We start from the raw sequence: 23,579 nt of genomic DNA, 5'->3' as shown, positions 1-23,579 counted from the left end.
AATCTTCCCTGATTGTTTTATTTCATATTCAAAGTTGTTGAAGACACAGCCTATGACAGCTTCTTCATTCTGTATTTTTAGAAGCGGTACACACAGGACAAAGTGCTCAACATTGCTTCCCTTGATATACTGATCATTTATCTTCACTTATTATGAGAGTAGCATTTAAAAAATAACATCCATAAATTTAAGATACAAAAATTATAATTTTAAGAGATTATTTACAAACATAATTATTGTGAAGAATTTTCAATTAAACAATGTATATGTCCTAAAATTTTACTGAAAATACTTTTGAATAATGATGTTTAAACAAGGCATGTCTGTGTTTTTTATCCTTTAGCAGTAATTTACAGAAAAAAGCCCCAAAATCATTGAATCATACTAATGGATAATTACACATTTTTAATTTCTTTATTTGGACTTTTTGCTCATTTTGGTTTTTTTATTCTCATATTTGATTTCTTTACTCCATTAGCCAACATCTCAGTTACTTGTGAGGTTTATATCTTTTTATTTTGATATAACTAGTTTATACTTTCACACAAGCTGAGAACATGAAACAACAGCTTTAGTTCTATTGTGATAAAATATTTTATTTCATTTCATTTTGTTTTAATACCAAATACCTATTTAACATTTAGTTGTATATCACAGTAGATGGATTGAGTGGTGGAATTTCATTGTTAAAATATAAATTTTGAATATAGCATACCAAGTAATAAAAAAGTAAATATTCCCATTTTTCTTCCAATATTGAACTATAAATTATGAGCAGGAAATCATTCCCTTTGCTTAATAACCCATCTGATGAGGTATAATGAATATTTACACATTATCCTATATTGGTAGAGTACTTAAAATGTCTGAAACAATAACTATTATCAAGCCAAATTAAGAGAAATTTAATGTAATAATATAAATTATGCCCCTTTCAAATGATAGGAGCATAATATATATAAAATATATGATGAAATCCCTTTGTCTAAAACTCAGAAAAATTATAACAGCTTTCTATTAAAATTTTATCAAAAAGAAATTCAAGTCTATCAGTACTTTGAAATCTAAATGCATACAATAGCCTGAGGGAATTATAGTAAGGGTTGCTCCCAGGGTAAGCTATAAAAAATAAAAATACTTTATTTAAACATGTATGTAATTTCATTTGAAACGTATTATTTTGAAAGTATGTTAAAATAAAACTTAAAGTACATGTAATTAGAACACTAAGCCTTTGATACAGTTAATAATCACTCTTTAAAAGGCCATAAAGCTATAGTTAATATTGAATATAATGTTAAACAATATTATTATTTTGTCCTTTCTGTATAGTTAAAAAAGTCCACTCATACTTTATCTTAAAGTGTAACTGCTGATTTTATTGGCAAACATATAATAATGCATATGATCAATCTTTACTTAATTATTTGAGTCACAAACACAATTAATAAATCATCTTTGAAGTGGACTGACCATAATCAGTATATTCTGGAACAAGTCCAAGGGCCTATTAATCAAAACATGCAGAAAGGAAAGTGAGAGCGGCAGCCTGAACAGTTAGGTAAACACAGAGTGAAGCTAATAAAAACCTATCTCAATTTAAAACCAACACTGTGTTTACTTTTGCAACTAAGATAAACATTATGATAAAATTAAAGTTGTGTAAAAAATGAGGTTTGCTCATGATGACCAAAGTAAATATATAGCAATTGCACATACATTTTATGTCCCTAATTTGACACTAAAGAAGTTTAAAGTTCAGTTACCAAAAATCTTCAAGAATTAGGTATTTGCATCAGATAAATTATATTCTCCATGTGAATTAAGCACACACCCATTTAAAATATATTGAGGTTTTAATTTGAAAGAAAGCTATAAATTGTTAGAAATTTTTAAGAAACAAGTATAAGTATGAAAACAGGTTCTTTTTGAAAGAATAGAATGGCCAGCTACCATATTCTAAATTGGCAGATGTAAATGATTAAATTATAAGAAATAAGTAAATACTTGAGTGAGTTGGAAATTAAATATTCAATAATTAATATAAAATATGATAGAACACAAACACACATGTATATCAAATTAATAAGTTGCTTTTAAAACCTGGTTTTCCTATTGTGTTATTTTCCTCCAAAATTATCTTATTGATTATTAAATAGAAGGAAAGAAGATTTGCTGAGTTAACTCATAGAAGGGAATGGGCTATCCTCATCTCCATAAGAATTACGAAGAAAGAAAATGCTCCAGGGTTGAAAATTCCAAGGAATAGATTTCCAAGAGTTAGCAGAAAACCCAGGGAAAATAGTACTTTAAAAATAACAGTTCATCACATTCCTAGCATGTCCTAACAGAGATAGTGCTTTCAGTCACATGATCTCATTTGACCCTCATATTCATGCTGAAAGGTAGGCAGGAGGTATTATTAACACGTTGCCTACCGGGGTATTTAAATGCCTTTACTCCTCTGTTCCGGCAGGTTTTTTAAGATTTAAATACGGTTATATTGCTAATATTAATGAAATGACTTCACAAAATTAACAATTAAGCTACTACTATCCTTAATTAATAAGAAAAAAGCAAATGAAAAATTACTATTGGATGTCTAAATAACCTTATTTAACTGTTTAAAATTACGTGACCAAATGACGAGAATTCTCGCCATCCGAACGCAACGTGTTAACCGAATTCCTACACTAACAGAGCTTTACAGTTTTATCTCTACTGTGTTACTGTGTAGAAGCTTTGAACAAGCAGTCAAACCTTGGTAAAACTCAGTTTTATTCAAGTGTTCAATATTAATAAATATGAATATAAACAGAGCCCTATATAATAGAGTTGCAGTGAGAATTAAATGAATTAATGAAACTTAAGTACTTAACATAGCACCTAGCACACAGTTATCAAACAAATATCAGTTATTATTATTTCTGAAGTATAATAAAATAGCTAAGAACTATGGTCTTTGGAACAAGATGTCCTAAATCTTCCATCTAAGATGCGGGATTTGGTTTTGGGCAAGTTATTTAATCTTTCTAGGTCTGAGCTTTCTGATATATGTAATGGAAATAGTTAAATGAGCTAATGCATATAACAGGCTTAGCACAGTATCTAGAAAGTAAGTATTAAATGAATGTTAAATATTATTATTATTGATAGATTAACCTAATATCTTATGTAAATATAAAATGTCATTAACAAAAATTAGAGGGCAAATGACAAGTTAGGAAAAACAAGATTAATATTTTTATAAGTAGCTCATATAAAACAATAGCAGAGATCTCCAGTGAAAATCAGCTGAGGTTATGAATATGAGTAGATAATAAACAAAAAAATGAAGTTCTAATAATAATACATACCATAAAAATACTTATGCAATTGTTAAATATAAAAATTAAACAATTAGATATTATTCATTTATTACATAATTTAAATGATCTGTCAGTGATCAAAATGAATTGGAAAACAAAAAAACAAAAGGCAAATACTATTTGTAAGATTACAAATTGTTATAGTCTTCTGGAGGAATTCTAGAAAAGCATAACAAAGGACAAAAAAGTACATATGCTCTCTGACATAGTAATTTCACTTTTTTGGAAATTCATTTTAAGGAAATAACAGTCCTATATGAAAACTTATGTAAACATACATACAAATTCTTTTTAATAATATAAGTGTGGATAAGACCTAAATGTACAGTGCAGGAATTGGTTAAAGAAATTATGATACATTTATACAATGGAATGCTATAAATATAAAATGTTAAAGCAAAGTATTTATTTAAGTAGAACATTTATAATATATATCTAAATTTTAAAGTAGCAGGCTACATCATAAATAATATGAGCCTTGAGTTTTAAGTAAAGTATACAAGAAGAGGTCTGCCATTACGTGTTACAGAGTACCATGTAATGGTGGTTGGTCCCAGGTGAGTGGAATTATGAGTTTCCCCCTTGTTCATTATTTTGTGTGTTTTCTGATTTTTTTAAAGCATATTTTTCTTTCGTGATTTAAAAAACAAATAAAATAAAACTCATTTTAGTGAAAAATAAATGGATTCCTTCAGTAGGTAAGTGGGTAAACTGGAACGTCCAGACAACAGAGGTGAGGAAATACTGTGCTAAAATACACTGCGTCTTTTCCTGCTCCTTGCAGTCATGTGGGCTGTAAGATTGTGTAAACTTGGCTAACTAAACCACAAACAATCTAAGAAATGTGTGTGTGTGTGTGTGTGTGTGTGTGTGATGTTTTGCCACCTACAACTCACCTAAAATGTAGCTACACAATTGCTTAATGGGACCACTTAAAGATTCAGAATACACACAGTTAAAACTTCTTCACTACAGTGGAAAGAGCAACATTTGTAAAAAGTTTTAATTTCATAATATTTCTAAGGTTTTGGGAATAGTGTGTTAGAACTCTGTGTTTCAGAAAACACCCATCACATAGAAGACTAAATCATGTGTGTGGGCCTCACATGAGATATGTGAAACTATATATTTTTACTTGCTAGCCTACAGAAACAGATATAAAATTACCTAAAGGCTATACACATATTTTTTTAAATTTTTATTTTTAGTTTTTCAATTACAGTTGTCCCATTTTTCCCCCATTGCTCCCCCCCCACCCAGCCCACTCCTTCTCCCACAATCATATCCCTCCCCGTTGTCCATGTCCATGAGTCATTTATACACATATTTATTTGTATTTTTGGCCCAAATTATTCTAATGGTTTTACCCTGTGGTTGAGGTGCTGATGAAATGCTCCTTTTAGGAGTATACCTATGTGTTCCCATATTTTCCTTGAGATATATTTAATGCCTAACACTCTGTAATTATGGTAGAGAGATTCTTATATTTTTAAAATCATTGCTGTTAAGAATTTTGAGAGGTCATATTCCAAATAGGGCCCTGCAGAATGTTATGCCAGGAATGTTACTACACTTTTTTGGGAAAGGGGTAGGCAAATTTCAGGAGGGTGCTATGCTTGAAGTACATTTGAAAAGTGATTAAACAAGAGTCAAATGGACTATCTACTATGCGTTTTCTCAGAGCTTTTATTTTGAAATCTCTAAGTTTGAGGGGGCGTTGGAGTACATAAAAGTGTGGGAGCTATACGATACAGCAATTTCTAACCTTCTTTGAACATGGAGCCCTTTGTAGGATACCTGTTAAGATCTCTTTTATCTAGTTCTACAGAAGAAGTCTATGAATGGTATCATAAATAACAAATTCTGGACTCATTATCATCTAACTTTAATAAACATCTTGATTTTCTTCCCTCTATTTACCCAAATCTCAGAGCTGGAGGCATTTTGTTCCTACCTGTATATTTAGCTAATTATCCAGATAAGTGCTTTTTCCTAGTTAAGGATTATTTAAGGATCATTAAATTAAGTTAGAGTTACTTCTGGTCTGCAATAAGAGCATTACGCTGCAGTTCTGGTAATTAATACTGTATGGTATATCCCTACTTGACTTCCTGTCTTAGTTTCCAGTATAACCCTTATTTAATTGCAACTTGGATTTGGCTTTCCTCATGGCCACCTCTTCTGGGGTCTGAAGTCCAGATTCTGAGACAAGAATTCCATTTATAGGCCCCTTGTTCAGAAGCTAATTTCAATTATTTCTTAAAACTAGTTTCCTTTCAAGAAAGAGAATCTATAGAAATGAGAAACAAAATAGCTAGAAGAAGGTAAAGCAAAAGAATTTCAAAGTGAGTTGAAGATGTAACAAGCAAGAAACTATTAATTAACTCATTTAATTTGAGCATTTTGTTAGTTGGTCAATTTCATTAACTGGTTGCTAATTTCAATGAGAGTAGGATATTGACTCAATTTAGCCAAATAAGTAAATAATGAATGGATTAATTAATCAAAATTTTAAAATATTCCAACTAGTCTACCTAGCCACAATTGATGCCATGTACTATCAAGAGAATGCTATAAATAGGCTTTTATTGTAGTCTTTTATTTAGGATGTTAGAAGAATTAAGAGCTCTTAAATTTGAAAAATGCTTAACTGTAAAATTCTTCCTTGATTATATTGTATGATAAAGCACGACCTCATTAAAAATTTAAGCTGGGTGACTAATAGAGCCTGAATGTAGTGCTATTTCATTTAGATACATATTGTGTTCTTGTATATTTATAGAGAGTAATTTCACATTGTTCTGGTTGACACTCAGGATTTTACTATATAAATGTGAAAGTAATTTTACTATTTCTGTAGTTTTTGTCAGCTGGTTCATTTTGTTTAACATATGGAGTTAAAAAGTCATACCGAGCAATTCTACAAATCACAGTTTCAAGTGATGCAAGATAGTAAATAGCAAGGAATGTATAACATATGGTTATGTTAAATAATAACTCTTAGTGTTGATGCTAGCTGATGGAATGGAATGAGTGTTCTCCAAGCATAATCATATTGTGTGAATTAGTCACACTAAATTTTTAATGAATATTTATCAATATATGCCATATTTAAGGATTTCAGAGTCTTACTAGAAGTGGGAAATCAAAGATCTAAAAATATTCTTGAAAAACAAATTTACATTTACAAAAAAAAGGGGGGGGGCAAAATGGAAGCACAATTCTGCACCTCAGGACTGCTAACACTTGCCAATTTAAGTTACTTGCCCTGTGAGCACTCAACATAAGTTTTAGTATATGTTTTCAATTTTTTAGTTTCCTGTGTTTCAAAAGAATGAAAGTTTTTATTATTGGCAATCCAAAATTGTACATTAACCAATTTGAAACCAGAGTCAAAAAGGAGAAAAAGAAACTAAGTATAATAGCTTCAGATTAATTTTAAATGATGATATCTAAAACGATGCAATAATAACCAACAAATCAGAGTTTTCTATCAACAAATCTGATATTTTTATAACTCTTAAGAAGAGTTTAAAAAACAAAACAGCATCAAAAGGTAGGAAAAACAGAAGACAAGTCCTCTGTGATGTGAAAAATGGAAATGCTATCATGTACACAAAAAAAGATGAGTTTTCAGCCAAGGCCACACTACCACCTTCTTCTGGCCTCTGAGAGGCTCCCAGCCTCCTTTCCTTGCTCCACCACTCCCATCACTCACATTTTTCACCTGAGAGCCTGCTCACAAGCTGCTTCCTCTGCTAAAGCACTCTGCTCTGAGCCTGCACTAGACTTTATCCTTCAGATTAGAGCTCAAATGATGACTCCTCAAGCCATATCCCCCTCCTCATGTTCCCTAAATTCTGAAATCCTAAATCCTTCAAATGTTTTCAATTATATATCTATGTAATGATATAATTATAGCTTGTCTTCTTTCATATACACTAGACTTTATGAGATCTAGGATTGTGCTAGTTTTCTCAGCAGCACTTCCCAGGTGCTTAGCAAGAAAATGTTCGGTTTAATGAATGATGAACGAATGAATGAATGGAAGCCATAGTCAGAATTTTTTTGTTCTCAACAAATAGTATCTACTGTGCACTTCCTTAGTCAATGCAAAATCATGTGGTAACCATATGATGATTGAGAAGCAGAGGATACAGAGGAAATATCATTGTGAGAGTCTGACAAAAATGTTTCACATTCAACATATGTGTAGAACTGAAAACATGTAATAAAGTCAGGCTTTCCTGATAAATTAAGTGGGCCATAATGGTTAATATACCATGGTAATATGAACTCTAAACACACAACTTTCTGTGTAATCTTCTCTTCACCACTAAGAGAAATAAAAAAACCTGTGTAATATATGCACTCTCAGTTAATCTTTTCTAGTTAAATATTGCTAAGAATAGAAGGAAAATGAGATGGTAGAATCTTTGTTCTCATACAAAGTTCTTTTTAAGTATTCAGAATTTTGAAAACTCTTGAAAACAATCATACAAGAGTTACTTCTGTTAAAGGTCCTTAGAACATATACTTAAGATATCCATCCAAATATTAAATTTACTTTTGCCACACTACAGGTGTATGAGCAGGCAATATTTTCCTTAGTAGAGTAAACTGAAAGGATATATCATGTAGTCAAATAGCTTCATAAACTGTAGTTCACAAATGCTGAACTAACAGTTTAATTTGGTAATATAATAGTAATAACACAATAATAATAATTAAACTGGTTTTATGGCTAAATTTGGTGAGTTGAAATAACTTATCCATGTAAAGAAAGTCTCTATTCTCTTTTATGAACACTGGAGAATACATCATTGATTTAATCCACTGAATAATTATTTAAAATTATCCAGTAGCTGTGTGAATTTAGATAAGCTATTTAACCATTGAGTAATGTTGTACATTATTGTTTTTCACATTATTTAACAAAATTGGGACATTTCGATAGTAAACAGTTTCCACTTAAGATATCATTATTTTTTAGAGTAAATTAAGGGCCTTTGAAAATTACATTTGTCTTGTGTTATAAAATAATTTTAAGATGCTAGAAGTGAAACTTTTTATTAGAACTTCCAAAACACGCTGGATTATTTAATTATAAAAACTGTGACCATTATAAATGCTCTATTTAGCTTCCTATTTTTTGTTAATATTTTCTTAATTTTCTCACATGGTTAAAGAATAATTATTTTCATATATACTTTTTAAGTTGAGAAATTATCTTCATTACAGCTTTTACGTTAATAAATTAATGTGCTAAATTTTCCTGTATGAATGAAGTATCTATCACTAATCATGATGTTATCCACTCATTAAATGGTGTTTTAGAGTCCAGACACTCTGAAAAGTCACCTTTGCTTTACTTGGTTCTTTGCATCAGTCTGAGGAAAAGCTTGTTGTCTTTCTACCATGGAAAAACAGAGAAAGGAGCTAAGAAAAGGTCAGAAGCAGCAACTGGACAGAATTGCATCATCATTATGTAATTTCACTACTTTGTTAAATATTAATTTCTAAAACGTTAGGCATACTTATTACCCAAAGCAAATATACTTACACAGAGCTTGACTACACTTTTCCATTGTTAGTATGACATACGGTATACTTTAATAATATCCACAGAGTATGATAAACATTTCCATCGTAGTGTCAGACACATTTTCAGGGGAAAACTATTTTGTATTTTCATGATTTAGTATTTTTATTGACACGAATTTACTACAAAGTTTTCTTTTATATTTGATATATATAATTTGCCTGGACATTCTGAAAGTTTATTTACAAATTGATTGAATTCTCTCAGCTAAAATATAATGTAATTTTTTATCAAATGCAGATAAATTATGATTACTACTTCATAATACCTTCTCATAAACTCTGAAGGAATTGGGTTGTTATGCTTTTAACTATGAACATAAATTAAACATGATGTACAAATAATACATGACTTTCCAATATTGACGTGCTGGTGAGATGGAACTGGAGAGCTCATCAATTAGTTGATGAGTATATCTCTCTAACAAATATCAAAAGTGGATCTCAGATTCACTAAAATCACTGAGATCCTAAAATCACTCCCGCTGTTGATAGAATTTTTAAAAAACTGGAATTTAATTCCAAAGATTTTAATTTAGAATCTTAAGGCTGGTATATTCCCCTCACTCTGTTCTTGAATTCACGAAACTATTTGTGTATATTTCTGTCTCTCAATAGATTATAAGCTCCTTGAGGCAATGGACCAAGTACAGGCTTTAAAAGAAAACATTGGCTGTGCTGCTTTGAAAAAATTACTATATCTTTCTGGTTGTTTTTCCTCTGGCAGAATGAAACCCTATTTTGCAGGGTTTGTGTGAGATTTAAATAATAGCCTATTTTTCTTTGTATCTCTCTTCTAAACCTTGTGACTGTAACAATGAGTGTATTGTAATAAATGCTTAAATAAATTTGAAAATTACCATAATTTTGTTTTATAGATTAGAATAGTTCAGATTAGTATGGTACTTAGTGTTTTAAGCATACAAAGTAACCCGCAGCACTTAGAAATGTACTAAAATTTTTACATTGTGAAATACTTATAAATACATAAATTTAAAAGATGAATAAATTTCTCACCCATAGACATCTTACATTTTTATCTTATATTTTTGTGAATCTTGATTGATAATAGCTAATAACCATGTACGTAATTTATTGCTGATTCATGTTTATGCTTTGAAAGTGATAAATTTTTCAAAGTACAATAAAATTATAGATATTAGGAGAGATTTTACATATGATCTAGTTCAATCCTTTCATTACACACATAAGAAAACTAAATCCCAGGAAGATAGAATAGCTTGGACAAAATCTGGTAGACATTAAAAACAAAAATTAAACTTAGTATCTATGATCACCCCTTCCCCTTTGTTTTTGAAATGCAGAGTTGGAGAAGCCAAGAGAAGCCAAAGAAAAATATAAAAGATGCCCAGTGGGAATATCTGAAGGGACTAGAGAACACAGAATTTCTTAAAGGAGGGCTTAGGGAACTGTGAAGTTTAGAGTTAGAGGCCACTATCTTTTCACCCCTAAGTAACAACTACCCATGTCTACGTTTGTTTCGGAGGCTACAGCTACAACACATTAACCTAACCGATAACGCTAACGTGATCTTATCAGAGTAAAAATCTATTTAGGAAGGTAGAAATAGGCAATATTGAAATTTAAAAACATGAAATAAAGATTAATTATTGGAATTTGAACCCAAAGGTCCACAATGATATAATTAGCAGGCAGTTCAAAAAGCTAATATGGTTTATATCAACTTTTTAAGTATACAGAATAAATATTGGCATGATCATCTAAACATGGAAAAGAAAATGAACACAATACTTACTGCCTATCTGTTGTAAGAAACAAACACACTGCCTTTAGTAAAAGCTTATATAAAACATACAGTCTTTGATTCAGATCTAAACTTCATTCATCATTGTTCCATGCTTATAAGAAACCTGTTTAAGCAATATATGTATTCAGAAAAATTTAGTAACCTTAAAACCTTATATTTAGTTCACACATAGAATAGGAAGACTTAAGATGCAGCTTTCCACATAAAACCAATATATTTCATTCTTCCCCCTAAACCCTGAAATCTTCAGACAAAAAATTAGACCAAAAGTTTCATGAGGGCAGGGGCTATGTCTACCTTCTAATCTCCTGGATCCTCAGCATCCTGCATTATATCTGGTATATAACTGATATTCATTATTCATTTGCCTACAGTTTGACTGAATGAAGTACAGAGTTTCCTGAATATTTCAAAGTGTAATTTTATTTTTGCCCCATTAACTTACAGGAATAGTGTGCTTACTCTAATGTTTGCAAATTGGAAATATTTTTAGTTCATTATTTAAGAGATAATACAATATTCTGAACTCCATGAATCCAGGGGATTATGAGCTAACAAATACACTTACATAATAAACACAGACCAGTAAGAGCAGCTCACACGGTGTTTTTACATGTATTGTCTGGGGACATAAGGGACCCCCATAGTATACAGATAGCATTTTCAAGTTCTAGTAGGTCAGGACAATTGTGGAGAGGCTAAAACTCAATGATAAATAGACATACAAAAGAGTTCCAGTATTAACTGTAAAATTCTTATTTTTATGCAACAAACTCGAAAACTCCCTCTTGCCAAGCTGTCAGTTTCCTGAAGGCAAGGACTGTGTGTGCCTGTCTTAGCATCATCATCGTCTATAACAGAATTCTAAAAATTTTTGCTATCAGGATTCCTGTACACTTTCTAAAGTTTTTGAGAAAACAGAGAACTTTTGTTCATAGAGACTATATTTCTCATATTCAAAGTTAAAACTGAAAAACATTTTAAAATATTAGTTCATTTAAAAATAAAAATAAATCCAATATATGATATCACAAACAATGTATCCTTTATTAAAAAAACCACTGTATTTCCCATAGAAAAAATCTTGTGAGGGCAATGTTTTACACTTTTACAAATCTGTTTGATGGCTGGTTTGAATAAAAATCATCATATTCTCATTAGCTTCTGCACTCAATCACATGTGACATGTTATTTTCATTGAAGTATATGAAGAAAATCTGGCCTCACACAGGTATGGTGGAACTGAAGAAGAGATACCTTGTGGGTCACCACAAATGCCCTGGGAACCCAAGGGGTCCTCATCCCACACCTGGAAAACCACTAGTCATATCATTTGTCATATAACTAATGTTCAATAACTATTTGCCAAATTAATGAAAAGTAAAGGAAAAGAAATAAATCCTCAGATATACAGAACATATATCCAAATGTACAAATGATCTGCACATTTGTTTTGATTCAACTGATAATATTCCTTTGTTTATTAACCTAACTTTTCAATTCATTACAACTAAATTGGGATGCAGACCAAAGGGAGGGTAGGCAGAACTAAAGAGTGAACTATAAAAATAAAGTATGTAAGTCCAAAATTAAATGAAAATAAATAGATGACTAGAAAGAGACATTTCACATGAAAAAATTCCAAGCATAACCAAATCAAGTGGTTAACTTGAATGCTCTATGGGTCTTTTTAAAACAGTAAATTAGATTGAAACACTTTATGAACACAAGCTGCAGTCTAATATTTTTAGTAACTTTAGTATATGTCGCTTCTAATTACTTTATAAAAACAAGAAAAAAATTTGCTTATATTTTTGGCACTTCTGTTTTAAATATTACTAGGAATTAATTGACTACCAGGGTAAATATATGGATTTAAACATTATACAATTTCTAAAATAATATTTTTTGTTCTTTAAAAATAGCCTTAAATTCAGGAATAGAAATATGACTTTTAAGATTATGTATTATATTTTTTATGTAATATCACTATTTGGCAAAGAATAGGATGACTTACTTTTCTTTTTCTTGAAGCTGATGTTCCTGAGAAGCCATCTTAGGTTCTGTCCCAAGATTTTTTTGCATCCGCTGCCTTCTCTTTCTACTTGGTGCAATATCAGTGACATCAGGACTTGAAATAATGGAATCATCTCTTCTTAAAGTAGCTAAAGTAAGATGATATAACAATGTGATCCACCAAAATTATGCATTATAATTTGTGAGTAAAGTATTAACTTGCTGCTTTAGCCCTGATATAAAGTAACACAATTAAACACAGCAAAACGATTTTTTAAAAAGTCATGCAGATTTGAAGTGGGCCAGTTAGGTTCTGTGAAATATACTTTAATGTCAGTATAAAACATAAAGTATATTATACATATGGAACAATTTGACCAAAATGGTCTTCGCTTATCTTGGGCAACAAACCTCCCAAATGCTTTATAGGCAGTTCGATCTACATAGAAGTGCCTCAGAGGCACATCTAAAATGCATTTAGATAGAAAAATAATGCTACAGGGATAATATAAATCAAATTGATACTAAACAGCAATTATTAGAAGAAATGGAAATTTCCAATGGTGATTCAGAGATAGTTACACAGACTTTTTGACTAACTGTGAGGAGTGAGCACAAGAAAAATGTACGAAAATACTAACAAACTCTGGTCAGGTTACTCAGTTGGTCAGCACGTCGTCCTGATAAGCCAAGATTGTGGGTTTGATCCCTGGTCAGGCACATACAAGAATCAACAAATGAATGCATAAATAAGTGGAACAACAAATCTATGTCTCTTCTCTCTCTCCCTTTCTCTCTCTCTCTAAAAATCAATAAATAAAAAATATAAAAAAAAAATACTAACAGATGTCTCTAATGTAGCTAAACCATTAAATTGCCTCTAAAAGTGTTTGATATACATGAAACAGAAGAAACAATAGAAACATGCTTGATTTGTATCCCTTTATTCTCTTATAAACACATTAGTTACAGAGAGCTTTAGGGGAGTTTAGAATTCTTTCATGTAATACACAGTATAATCTGTTATAATACCTATTTCTACAAAAGAAAAGAGATCCTTTGCTATTGGTAAAAAATAAACAGCATTAATATAATTTGATTTCTTTTCCTTAGAATGTTAATGATTTAAAGTGATCAGGGACAAGCTTTCATCCCAATTAAAGGGAAAGCCTTAGCAATGTATGAAGGCCTAAAAAATCGAAGATGAGTGGCTAAATATCTTGTACAAGTCCATTCCTTTAGCACGAATAGGGGCTGGTCCAGTAAAGCCAAGACCACTACATTTTTCAAAAGCTCAGCTCTCTGTTAAAGCTGCAGTTACAGCTGAACAAGCTGTGGGGACATTTCTCCCTGTATCTTGAATCAGATATTTAATACACATGAAACTACTGGAATCAAATGCATTCATTAACCCACATCTCCATTTAAGAGGAAGTGTGGTGCTGGGCGCAAGTGTTGCTAAAGAATGAATGGAGTTAACGTTTTTATTAGGACTGTAACAAGAGAACTAAAAACAACCTAAAGCTGAATGGAGTGTGTGGTCTTCACAAAGCTTGACTTTTTTCCTCCTCAAGCTTTACTATTTTTAGTGTACAATCTGCAGAAGGAATGGTTTTTTGCAAGCATACAGTTATCACATTCTAGGAGAAAACACTATATTTTGAGTTCTCCCTTTGCAGTTCATGCTTCTCTGAGTGACCTGAGATCATGTAAACACTGTTGATCATTCTCTTGAAACTCTTGATTTTTTTCCACTAAAATAGATACCACTTTTGAGAACACATATGCTGGGAGCTTTGCTATGATTTACATATATTAGTTTATTAATCTTTAACTTTGTGAAGTACTTATTATTATTATCTTTACTTATTAGGAAACCAAGTTACTTAAGTAACTTGCCCAAATCATACAGCATTTGTTTTTTATATTTTGTCACGTGACAATGAAAAAATGTTTCTCCCTACTTTGGTAAATTAGTCTTTAATTAGTTTAAATTAAAATGTATAGTAAAATTTTAAAAAATAAAGTCACCAAAAACTTGTGTCACTCATTTTAAAACTAAATAATGGCTTACATATGGGCACTCAGAAGGATGTTTTTTATACATGATATGGTCATATTATTTGCTACAACTTCTACAACTTACTTTAAAATACAATGCATTTAAATGTAGTCAGTCAGGGTGAGTTATAATCCAGGTGTTGCTAGCATTTACTCAAGAAGGCACAGACCAGAAGCAGTTTGTTGGGATTCTATTCAATAATAATAATTTCCATACTCTTTAAGGGACTACTAGAGACACTTTTGCAATCTATCTCAATCAACAGCTGATGATAATATTAATTCGTATACTGAATGACAAAAATGTGTGTATCTCCTGGTGAACACAAGCAGGAAAACAAGCATGATGAATACTGCTTATGGGTGCTCATGAGATTAACCAATCTCATTCTAGATATACAGATTGGTTAAAATATTTTAGAGATAATCTCTACCATTTTATGAACAGGGTGTAAGAACCCACTGAAGTCTGTTTACTCTTAGAGATGATGCCCTATGCTAAATCTTAAAGTGCTTCTGTGTCTAGTTGTGAACTCTGGACAATTGTGGTTGCCTAATGCCAGGAAGAACCATCCTTCCTGCCTCGGGAAACTCGGTATTATTTGCCCTACGTAAACATTGTACATGAGGAAGTGACTGTGACACCGAAAAGGACAGACAGTGGGCCACATACAAGCTAATTACTGTTGAAACTGAATACATCTTTTTTGGTTTTTGCTTTCCCTTCAGTTCATTACATACACACAATAGCAAGTTGTAATATATTCTTTTAATTTGTATATTCACTTAAAATAAAGTTTCATAATATTTCTATAGTCTTTAATAAAAGAAAAAAATGTTCCTTCTTATCACTTTCTCTCCACCCCTGCAATGCCAGAAACCAGGAAAAAGAGGTGCTATTCTAACACCTGGTACCTAAGTATTAAATTGTTCATTTCAAGCAGTCTTCAAATTTGAACTCACTCTACAGCTATCCTCTACTTGTGCTAATGTCTGGTCCTCTCATTCCATTTGGCCTCGATGCTTGAAGCTTTATGTCTGTTAGGACATTGGATACCTTCAACAATGATTCTGAGTCTACAAACAAGCAAAGCTATGTTTTACATACAACAGAAGGGATCTGATCTACATCTACAGGAAGTCAAATATGGGATTTCCAAAATATCCATATTATTCAAAACCTTACATATTTTTAAGAGCAAGAATTAAAAGCTTTCCCTTTCAAGTCTTGTCTTCCACTTTTAAAGAAAGAAGTCAATTCATATTAAGTTTACTGGTTATACATACTCATTTGAGATATGAAGAAGAACTTGAATCGAGTTGGAAAAGAACGGAAAAAGTTCAAAGGGTAATGAGAAAAAGCGTAGCCTGGTTAGAGTAATGTTCATGCAGGAAATGCCTGGGGAAGTATGACAGCAGGGAAGGAAGGAGAGGAAAAAGGAGACAGAGAGATATGCTACATAAATCGGAAGTTTTCATGTCCAGGCAGAAGTGTATAGATTTGATATTGACTGGGGAATTTTTTCCTGAGGTTCCACCTCTAGAATTCTCAGTTTTTAACATTCATCAGTCTCTGTTATGACAGTATGTTTTGCACCATTTCCAGGAATTTTTGAAAAAAGAAAACAAAAGAAAAAAATGATTGCCAATTAACTTACTGAAGCTGAAATACTTATTGGCAGAGCTGTGGGATGATTTTCAAGCTCTCATTAGGTTCACTGAATACAGAGAATGGGGAATTTTCACAGAAGCCTTGTTATTGTGAAAGGTGGCTCCACGGAGAGTCACACTTGTTCCCATGTGACAGACCGGCAGGAGCCTGGCAGCAGTTCAGACATGCTGGGCAGAGGGCTGGCTTCCTGGGTCCTCTCAGTGTTTAAAGGCAATGGCACTGTCACTAAACTGCCAGCATAAATCCCATGAGCTGAACTAGCTGGTAAACTTCAGTCTCTGACCATTAAATCCTTAAATCTCAGTATATTTGAAAACATTTTTCAGGCTTATAATTTGTTTTTATCAGAGTTTCATTATTATCTCCTCTCTATGGATATTTTCCCTCTTCCTAGGATATATAACTTCATACACAGATTCTATAAATTTCAAATTGCCACACTTCATTCCACCCCCACCCCAAACACACACACCTATCTCTAGCCCCTGCACAAAACAAAAAATTAATGTCCTAAGGCATGTTATTCATGGGAATGGCGACTTAGCTCTAAGATTATTAAATAAAACAGTCTCTGATCTTTAGGTCCCTTGGCCATGAAGTTTTAAATGTATGCTGCTTACATTAGGCCATGTCCAAACAAAAAACTTCCAGTGGTTCCCATGACCTATAAAATAAAGTCCTAAGAGCCTAGCCCTGAATTCAAATCCCTTTACAATGTGACCCTCACCTGCCTCTCTGACCACACCTCCCACAAATCTTCTAGCATAGTACATAAATTATTCCAAGCACTCCAGGGCCCTACATCTTCCTTTCTGTTCTTTACTTTCTCTGTCTTGAATGTCTTCCACTCCTTTCCTGACTCAGCTGTGTGCTCCCTTCCAGCACAGCCCATTTCAGTCATCTCAGTCATCCCGAGTAGTCCCAATCCAAAGCAATCTCTCCTTTCTTTATGGGACTTATAGTTTGAACCACTCATTTTACAAATACTATTTTGTATTGTTATTCTTTTTATGTATAGCCTCTATTTCTCCAATTAGATTATAATATAAACACCCTACAGCTAGAGGCTATGCTTTCTTCTTTGCTATCTCCTGAACATATTACCCAATAATGTTACACATGAGAAATATAAAGACCTGAACCCTTATTTTCAATGATTTATCTTATTTTTAAATCAAAACTTTACCTATGGACCCTCCAGATAAGGTAAATGAAAACATCAAATCAGAAAAACTGGGTCTGGGTCTCTAATTCTGCCATTTACTTTGGACATATTACAGAATCTCTTTAAGCTCTTCAGCTGAGAAATATATGTTAATCAAGATTCTGACATGATTAAGTGATATACTTAATAATATCAGAAATATTTGATATCAGCATTAAAGTATTATTAACAATATACGTGTGTCCTTACAAAAAATTAAATTGAGGTTCATTTAGACGACTTTGGAGATCTTTTAGGCTATCTTCTATAGCTTCTTAGAGACATAAAAATAAAATAATTAAGGTGAACTCATGGTGCTCCAATTCAAAATAAACCAACTGTCCTAGGACTTTCATATGTTATGAATATAAAGTAGACAGTCTTCTATCAGTATTTTTTGCTATCATATTCATTTATTCATTTCACAAATATTTATTGTGTGTTTAAAATCAATAAGTGATTTTCTTTTATTTCAAAATATATAAAATATTGAGGGGGAAAACAAAAGCCCAAACTTTGAAATACTACTCTAAGTAAATCTGAAACTTCATAAAACATATACTTTCTTTCACCAGGGAAAACAACCAACCAATGACTTGGGTTTTCCTGTGTTTCTGTAGTTTGTCTCACTGACAGCTATAAAGATAAGCCAAAAAAAGCTGAGATAAGGTTATTAACACCATATTCAATGAGCAGTATCTTAAAGTGACCTATCTTAAGGCAGTAAATTTCTAATCTGACCAAATAAGCAAAAAACATTATTTTCCCTCAGCATTCATCAAATAGCCCTTTTTCAAACCTGTAATCAGTTGCTACTCAGTTTTAGCAATCTAATCTGAATAACTGATGACCATCTTACACAAATGGTCAATAGCCTAACCTAGTAATCAGCAATCATCAAATAAACCAATAATTAACATTGCACCAAACAATTAAGGGGTATGCCTGTGTGTGTATCCATGTACTTACCCTTCTCCAAAAGTCTGGCTCCTCTTTTAGCCAGCACAGCTGGAACTTAGACTTAATGACAAATACCTACTGACAGTGGGGTAACCTAAGAGGTCATCTTTGGAAATTCAATACTCTCAATGTCAGAGGCAGGTGGGCCACTGAAGATAAAGTCGATTCCAGAGGCACAGCATTAAAAAAAGAAAAGTGAGTTGACTATATTAAGTATTGTTCTATACCGACAAAATAATCTGATTTTTTAATTAAAAAACTTAATACCAAGTAAACTACCTTAACTTAAGGATTCTATCATTCCCTCACTTGTTCAACAAGTATTTATGGGGTGTACTCTATATGTCAGGCAATATCCAGAAGCTACCACCATCCTGTATTCAAAAAATTCATAACTCAGTGGGGAAGAAGCACACATTATTTGCAAGAAAGACATAAGTCACACGAGCAATTAGAAAGGAACTAATTTAGAAGTTCTAAGGTACACAAAGCTTTCTAATTTCTCACTATTTTTTCAAATTAATCTGTGAAGCTTCAGTTTTTCTTTTCCATTATCAAACACTAACTATAACTTGATTTCTTACATTATTTTTGCCCTGTGTGGATATTTCTTCAGAAAGTATAATCACCAGTATCAAATGGCTCTGAAGTAGATTTTCCAAAAGAGAAAATTAAAAGGCTAACTCACTCTAAGCAAACTGACAAGACTAAGTTTCTCAAAACAATAATATGAAAGAAAGTATGCACCCTTAAGTTGAAACTATACAATCACCTTTTTGCAAAGTCCTTTATATGGCCCCACAAAATCCTTAGCTGATTTCACCACACTTGTAATAATTCATGTAATATTTATAAGCTCCATGAAGGCAGGGGCTAACTTTGTTGTATGCACTGTTAATCTAAGACAGAGCAGCCCAATCTCTGACCCACAGTATTTCCTCAATAAGTGTTCATTGATAGCCTGATATAAATTCTTAAATACTAATAGAGTTAATAATAAATAACTCCTTAAAAGTTATTCTGAATTTATGTAAAATATTGCACTATTGGTTAGCAATGCTTGCTGCTGCCAGTCTAATTAACATTAAAAGAAAAATATTATCAGGGAAAAGCAGTTTATGAAAGAGAAAAATTAACCTCCAATTTATATCATTTTTATAGTTAAAAATAACAAACATTGGAAAGAAGTTTTAATGGTTAATATGTTTTCAGAAAACAAAACTACAATTTTCAGCTTTCACCAGCTTTATAAAAGGGCCTGTGCCTGTGACCTATGTCATAAAATCTTTGGAGCCAACATAAAACTTTTATTGTTGTACATGAGTCACAGGTATGGTCTTCTCTCAGCTTAAGACCTTTTTTTAGTGTTTTCTTTTTTCATAGAGATTTAAATGTTCTTGAAATTATCATTCTTCTTATTTTGTTCAAGTTATAATAAAACCTAGGCTTTTTAAGAGCTTAGGATTTCACTGAACTAGCATAAATTTAAAAACTGAACAAAAGTAAATAAAACATAACACTTTTTTTTAAAGAAATGATACAGGGAGTCTTTCAGTTTACTTTTTAAATATTATACTACCAGCATATTATCTGCAGTGACTAGATTAGCTGGTTACAACTAGGACAAGATCACTAGTTTAACTAGCAAGTCAAAATCAGAATAGGACGAAACTGGCAATAGTGAAGTGCTGCATAATTACATGGGGAACTGGAAAGATAAGAATCATGAAACATGGTCACAAATCTTCTCTTTGAAAAATAATAGGGGTAGAAAGAAGGACTTTACTGAGTTTGACATGATAGACTCTCGGCTTCATTTTTGCAGCATTTACTTAATCTTAGAAAAGTTTGGCATAATTTTGATACATTAAGAAAAAGCCCTCTCTTTGACTTCTTTATACTCCTTTACAATAAGGTTAATGCCTTTGTGATGTAATTTAGCCAGTTTCTAGTGGTTCTATGAAGAGGCTGATAATGAGGCTAAATTTCAGAGGCCTTCCTTGAAAACTGTGAAATGATTTTCATAAAATAGATTCCCTAGTCTGTGGTGCTAGACACATCAAAATAGCTCTCAAACCAAATGTCACAATGGCAATACTTTTACTGAGAAGGATTAAAACTAATTCTCTGCCAAGTGGTCATAAAACTAGGATAATATTTATACTGAATTAATACTACAGAAGTATCCTACACCTGACTCTGTTAATCACTGTCCGATGACTACAGGCAAATCATGTAACACTTCTGCAAAGGTTTTTCTTTTAGTTTATAAAATTGGGTGTAGAAAAGTTAGACAAAATAGTTATTCCTGGTATAAAAATGCCTGATTCTATAATTTATGTTATTTTGCTTTGCAAAAATGATTGTATTATTTGAATTTGCTAAGAAAAACTAAGTGCACTTTTAGACCATTTTGAAGTATTTTTAAGTTACTATTGAGTAAAATGTCTCCTCCAAATGAGAAAGTTTTTCTTCAGAAATTTTATTTTCAAAAATCCACATGCTGTTTTTTATATTACATTATTTCATACTGTTCATGATTTTTTTAATTTTTCAATAAAAGCCTTATAAAGTTTTTATTTTAAAAACAAATACTTTGTGTATTTTGTCATAATACTCAAAATTAGACAAACAAGAGCAAAATTATTTTAAGCATTATTTAGTTTATTATGAATGTATACTCTTTACATTAGATTTTACATGTATGAAGTTGCTTACCATGCATCATAATCCCTGTTAGCAATCATCATTAGCAATGTGTTCACTTCCCATTTTCAGCATGTTTTAGTAATATGCAGTCTCGGTACAAACCCTTCATGAGGCCACTAACCCCATAACTTGCCAAGAGTCACATGAAAATCATTTTTGATGCCTTCCAAAACTCCATTGCTCGCATCCAATCAGCACCTCCTAAAAAGTTCTTAAATGTGTCTGATAACTCTCTGCACTCAGTACTTTCATAAACTCTTACCTAGATTACCGTTATAGCTGAAAAATGGCCAAAGCAGTTACAATTCATTCATTCCCTACAAAATGCCTCAGAGACTTTTTCTAAAACTATAAATCTGATCAAGTCATGTCTCTTTTCACTGTCTTGACAACAAGGATAAAATTCCCTAATGCACTTTAATACCTCTTTCCCTGGTTCAACTCACTTTTAACAGTCTTACTAAATTTTGTCTGACGTACCATCTTCTCTATATCTAAGAGTTTATACATGGTATCTTCTTCCAGAAATAGTGTTCTGCCACCTAGCACTGAACTTTGCTAACTTCACTAATTTCACCCTCCTTGAAAACTCAGTTAAGATCTCACCTGGTCAGGAAGCATCAGAAGTCTGCTTAGATGTCCCTCCTTTGTACCTATCCCTTTTACTATTCCTATTACTGCAGTATAGAGTGCTTATGGGCACAGACTAAGAAAAATGAAGAGGGGATGTCTGTTTTGGGTTTTCCTAGGGAATACCAGATATAGTAGGGTTGAATCTTTATGTCAAGTCAGTGCACATGACAAACAATTATAATTAATCAAAACTACCCTTGGAAATTCCTTAAATTGCCCATTAAATACAGAATCTACAGTATAGACAAAGCTATAAGGTGAAAGTTATGCATAATTATTTAATAAATGTAATTTCCTCCTCCCTCTGTAAAAATCTATTTTACCTAGAAAATAGTTAAATAAGGTTTGCCACTGCACTATAATTCACAAATGACTATTAAGCCCAAGTTTCAATCTCTCAAGATATTTTAATCATGAAATGGGAAGTAGGGACATGATAGCATAGTAAGCCTCATAGAGTTATATATCTTACTTTCTCATAAATTCATAGTTAAACTTGTGCACAGATACATTTACCATAATGTTTAATCATAAATTAAAATGGACTATGAAGGGCTAGTAATTTTTAGGCATTATAATTTTGTATAAAATGGAAAAGAAGAATACAAATATATGTTTTCCCAATAAAGTAAATGCTAAATGTATCCCCACATTTTTTATATTTATAATTATTCTATAATAAACTTATATTTAGAAAAATGGTCCATCCAGTTGCCCAGTATGTTGTAAGTGCTCAAAATATTGTTGAATAAAAACAGCATTAAAAAAATACTTAAGATTTTATAAATAAAATAGAATCTAAAAGACAGCAAAACTTTTGTAGGTAAATACAAACATAAGCAAAATAAAATGTTTCACTGATTCGTTTATCTATAAACATGACTTCTTAAAAAAAAGAAGCCTATAATATTCATTATAGCAAACACCAATTCAAGGTCTAATACATTAAACTAAAGTTGGCATTTAAAATGCCCTTATGGAGAATATTCTAACCTCGTACAAACAAATATATTATTTGTAAATAATAGTTACCAGACAGGTTAGTCAAAAAACATGGGTATACTACTAAAGTTATAACACAGATGGGAAAGTACTAAAGCAGAAAAACTAACTTGTGATATTTTTTGTTTAGATAGATCTATATCTCGTCGTCGTCGGCAGCCGTCCATCTCGAGAGACAATGGTGTAGCTTCTTAAGAGTCTATCTGCACCGCCGAGAATGGCTGTGCAGTCCGACTCGGGAGTGACACGGTATCTGTCTCCTCCCGTGTTGAATCGACATCTTGCGATGAAGCTACAGAGCCTGGGCAGGGTAATATGGAGGGTCTGCTGTTGCCCATGCAGCAGAACCCCCCCTCTCTTCGCAGCTGAAGGGTCCAAGGGAAAGACGGAGTCAATACAGCTTGGCTTCAGGTGCGCCGCAGGAGTTGCCGGTGTTGACTACAACGTCAAACCGCCTTAGGGACTCCGGCTCCGGATTTTCTGTCGGGGTTTACTCCCTTAGCCTTTCCCCTGAAGAGGTATGCCGCAAGGCAGCGGAGGTTTTTTGGAGTCAGAGTTTTCCTT

General features: G+C 32.2%; 1 protein-coding gene across 2 annotated transcripts in view; it reads right to left on the bottom strand.

The window, feature by feature from the left end:
• XRCC4 (X-ray repair cross complementing 4) overlaps positions 1-23,579 on the bottom strand; it is a 236,707-nt gene that overhangs the window by 66,331 nt on the left and 146,797 nt on the right. For both annotated transcript variants that reach the window (XM_090278983.1, XM_090278984.1), the window contains one exon: positions 12,776-12,923. In XM_090278983.1, coding sequence (XP_090135109.1) covers positions 12,776-12,923 — 148 coding nt within the window. The remainder of the gene's footprint in view (positions 1-12,775; positions 12,924-23,579) is intronic.

Source organism: Furipterus horrens, unplaced genomic scaffold (genome assembly GCF_987537825.1).
Source record: "Furipterus horrens unplaced genomic scaffold, mFurHor1.1.pri manual_scaffold_5, whole genome shotgun sequence".
NCBI classification, from domain to species: Eukaryota; Metazoa; Chordata; class Mammalia; order Chiroptera; family Furipteridae; genus Furipterus; species Furipterus horrens.
The sequence above is the reverse complement of the archived record's forward strand: the minus strand, read 5'-3'. Positions and strand labels throughout refer to the sequence as shown.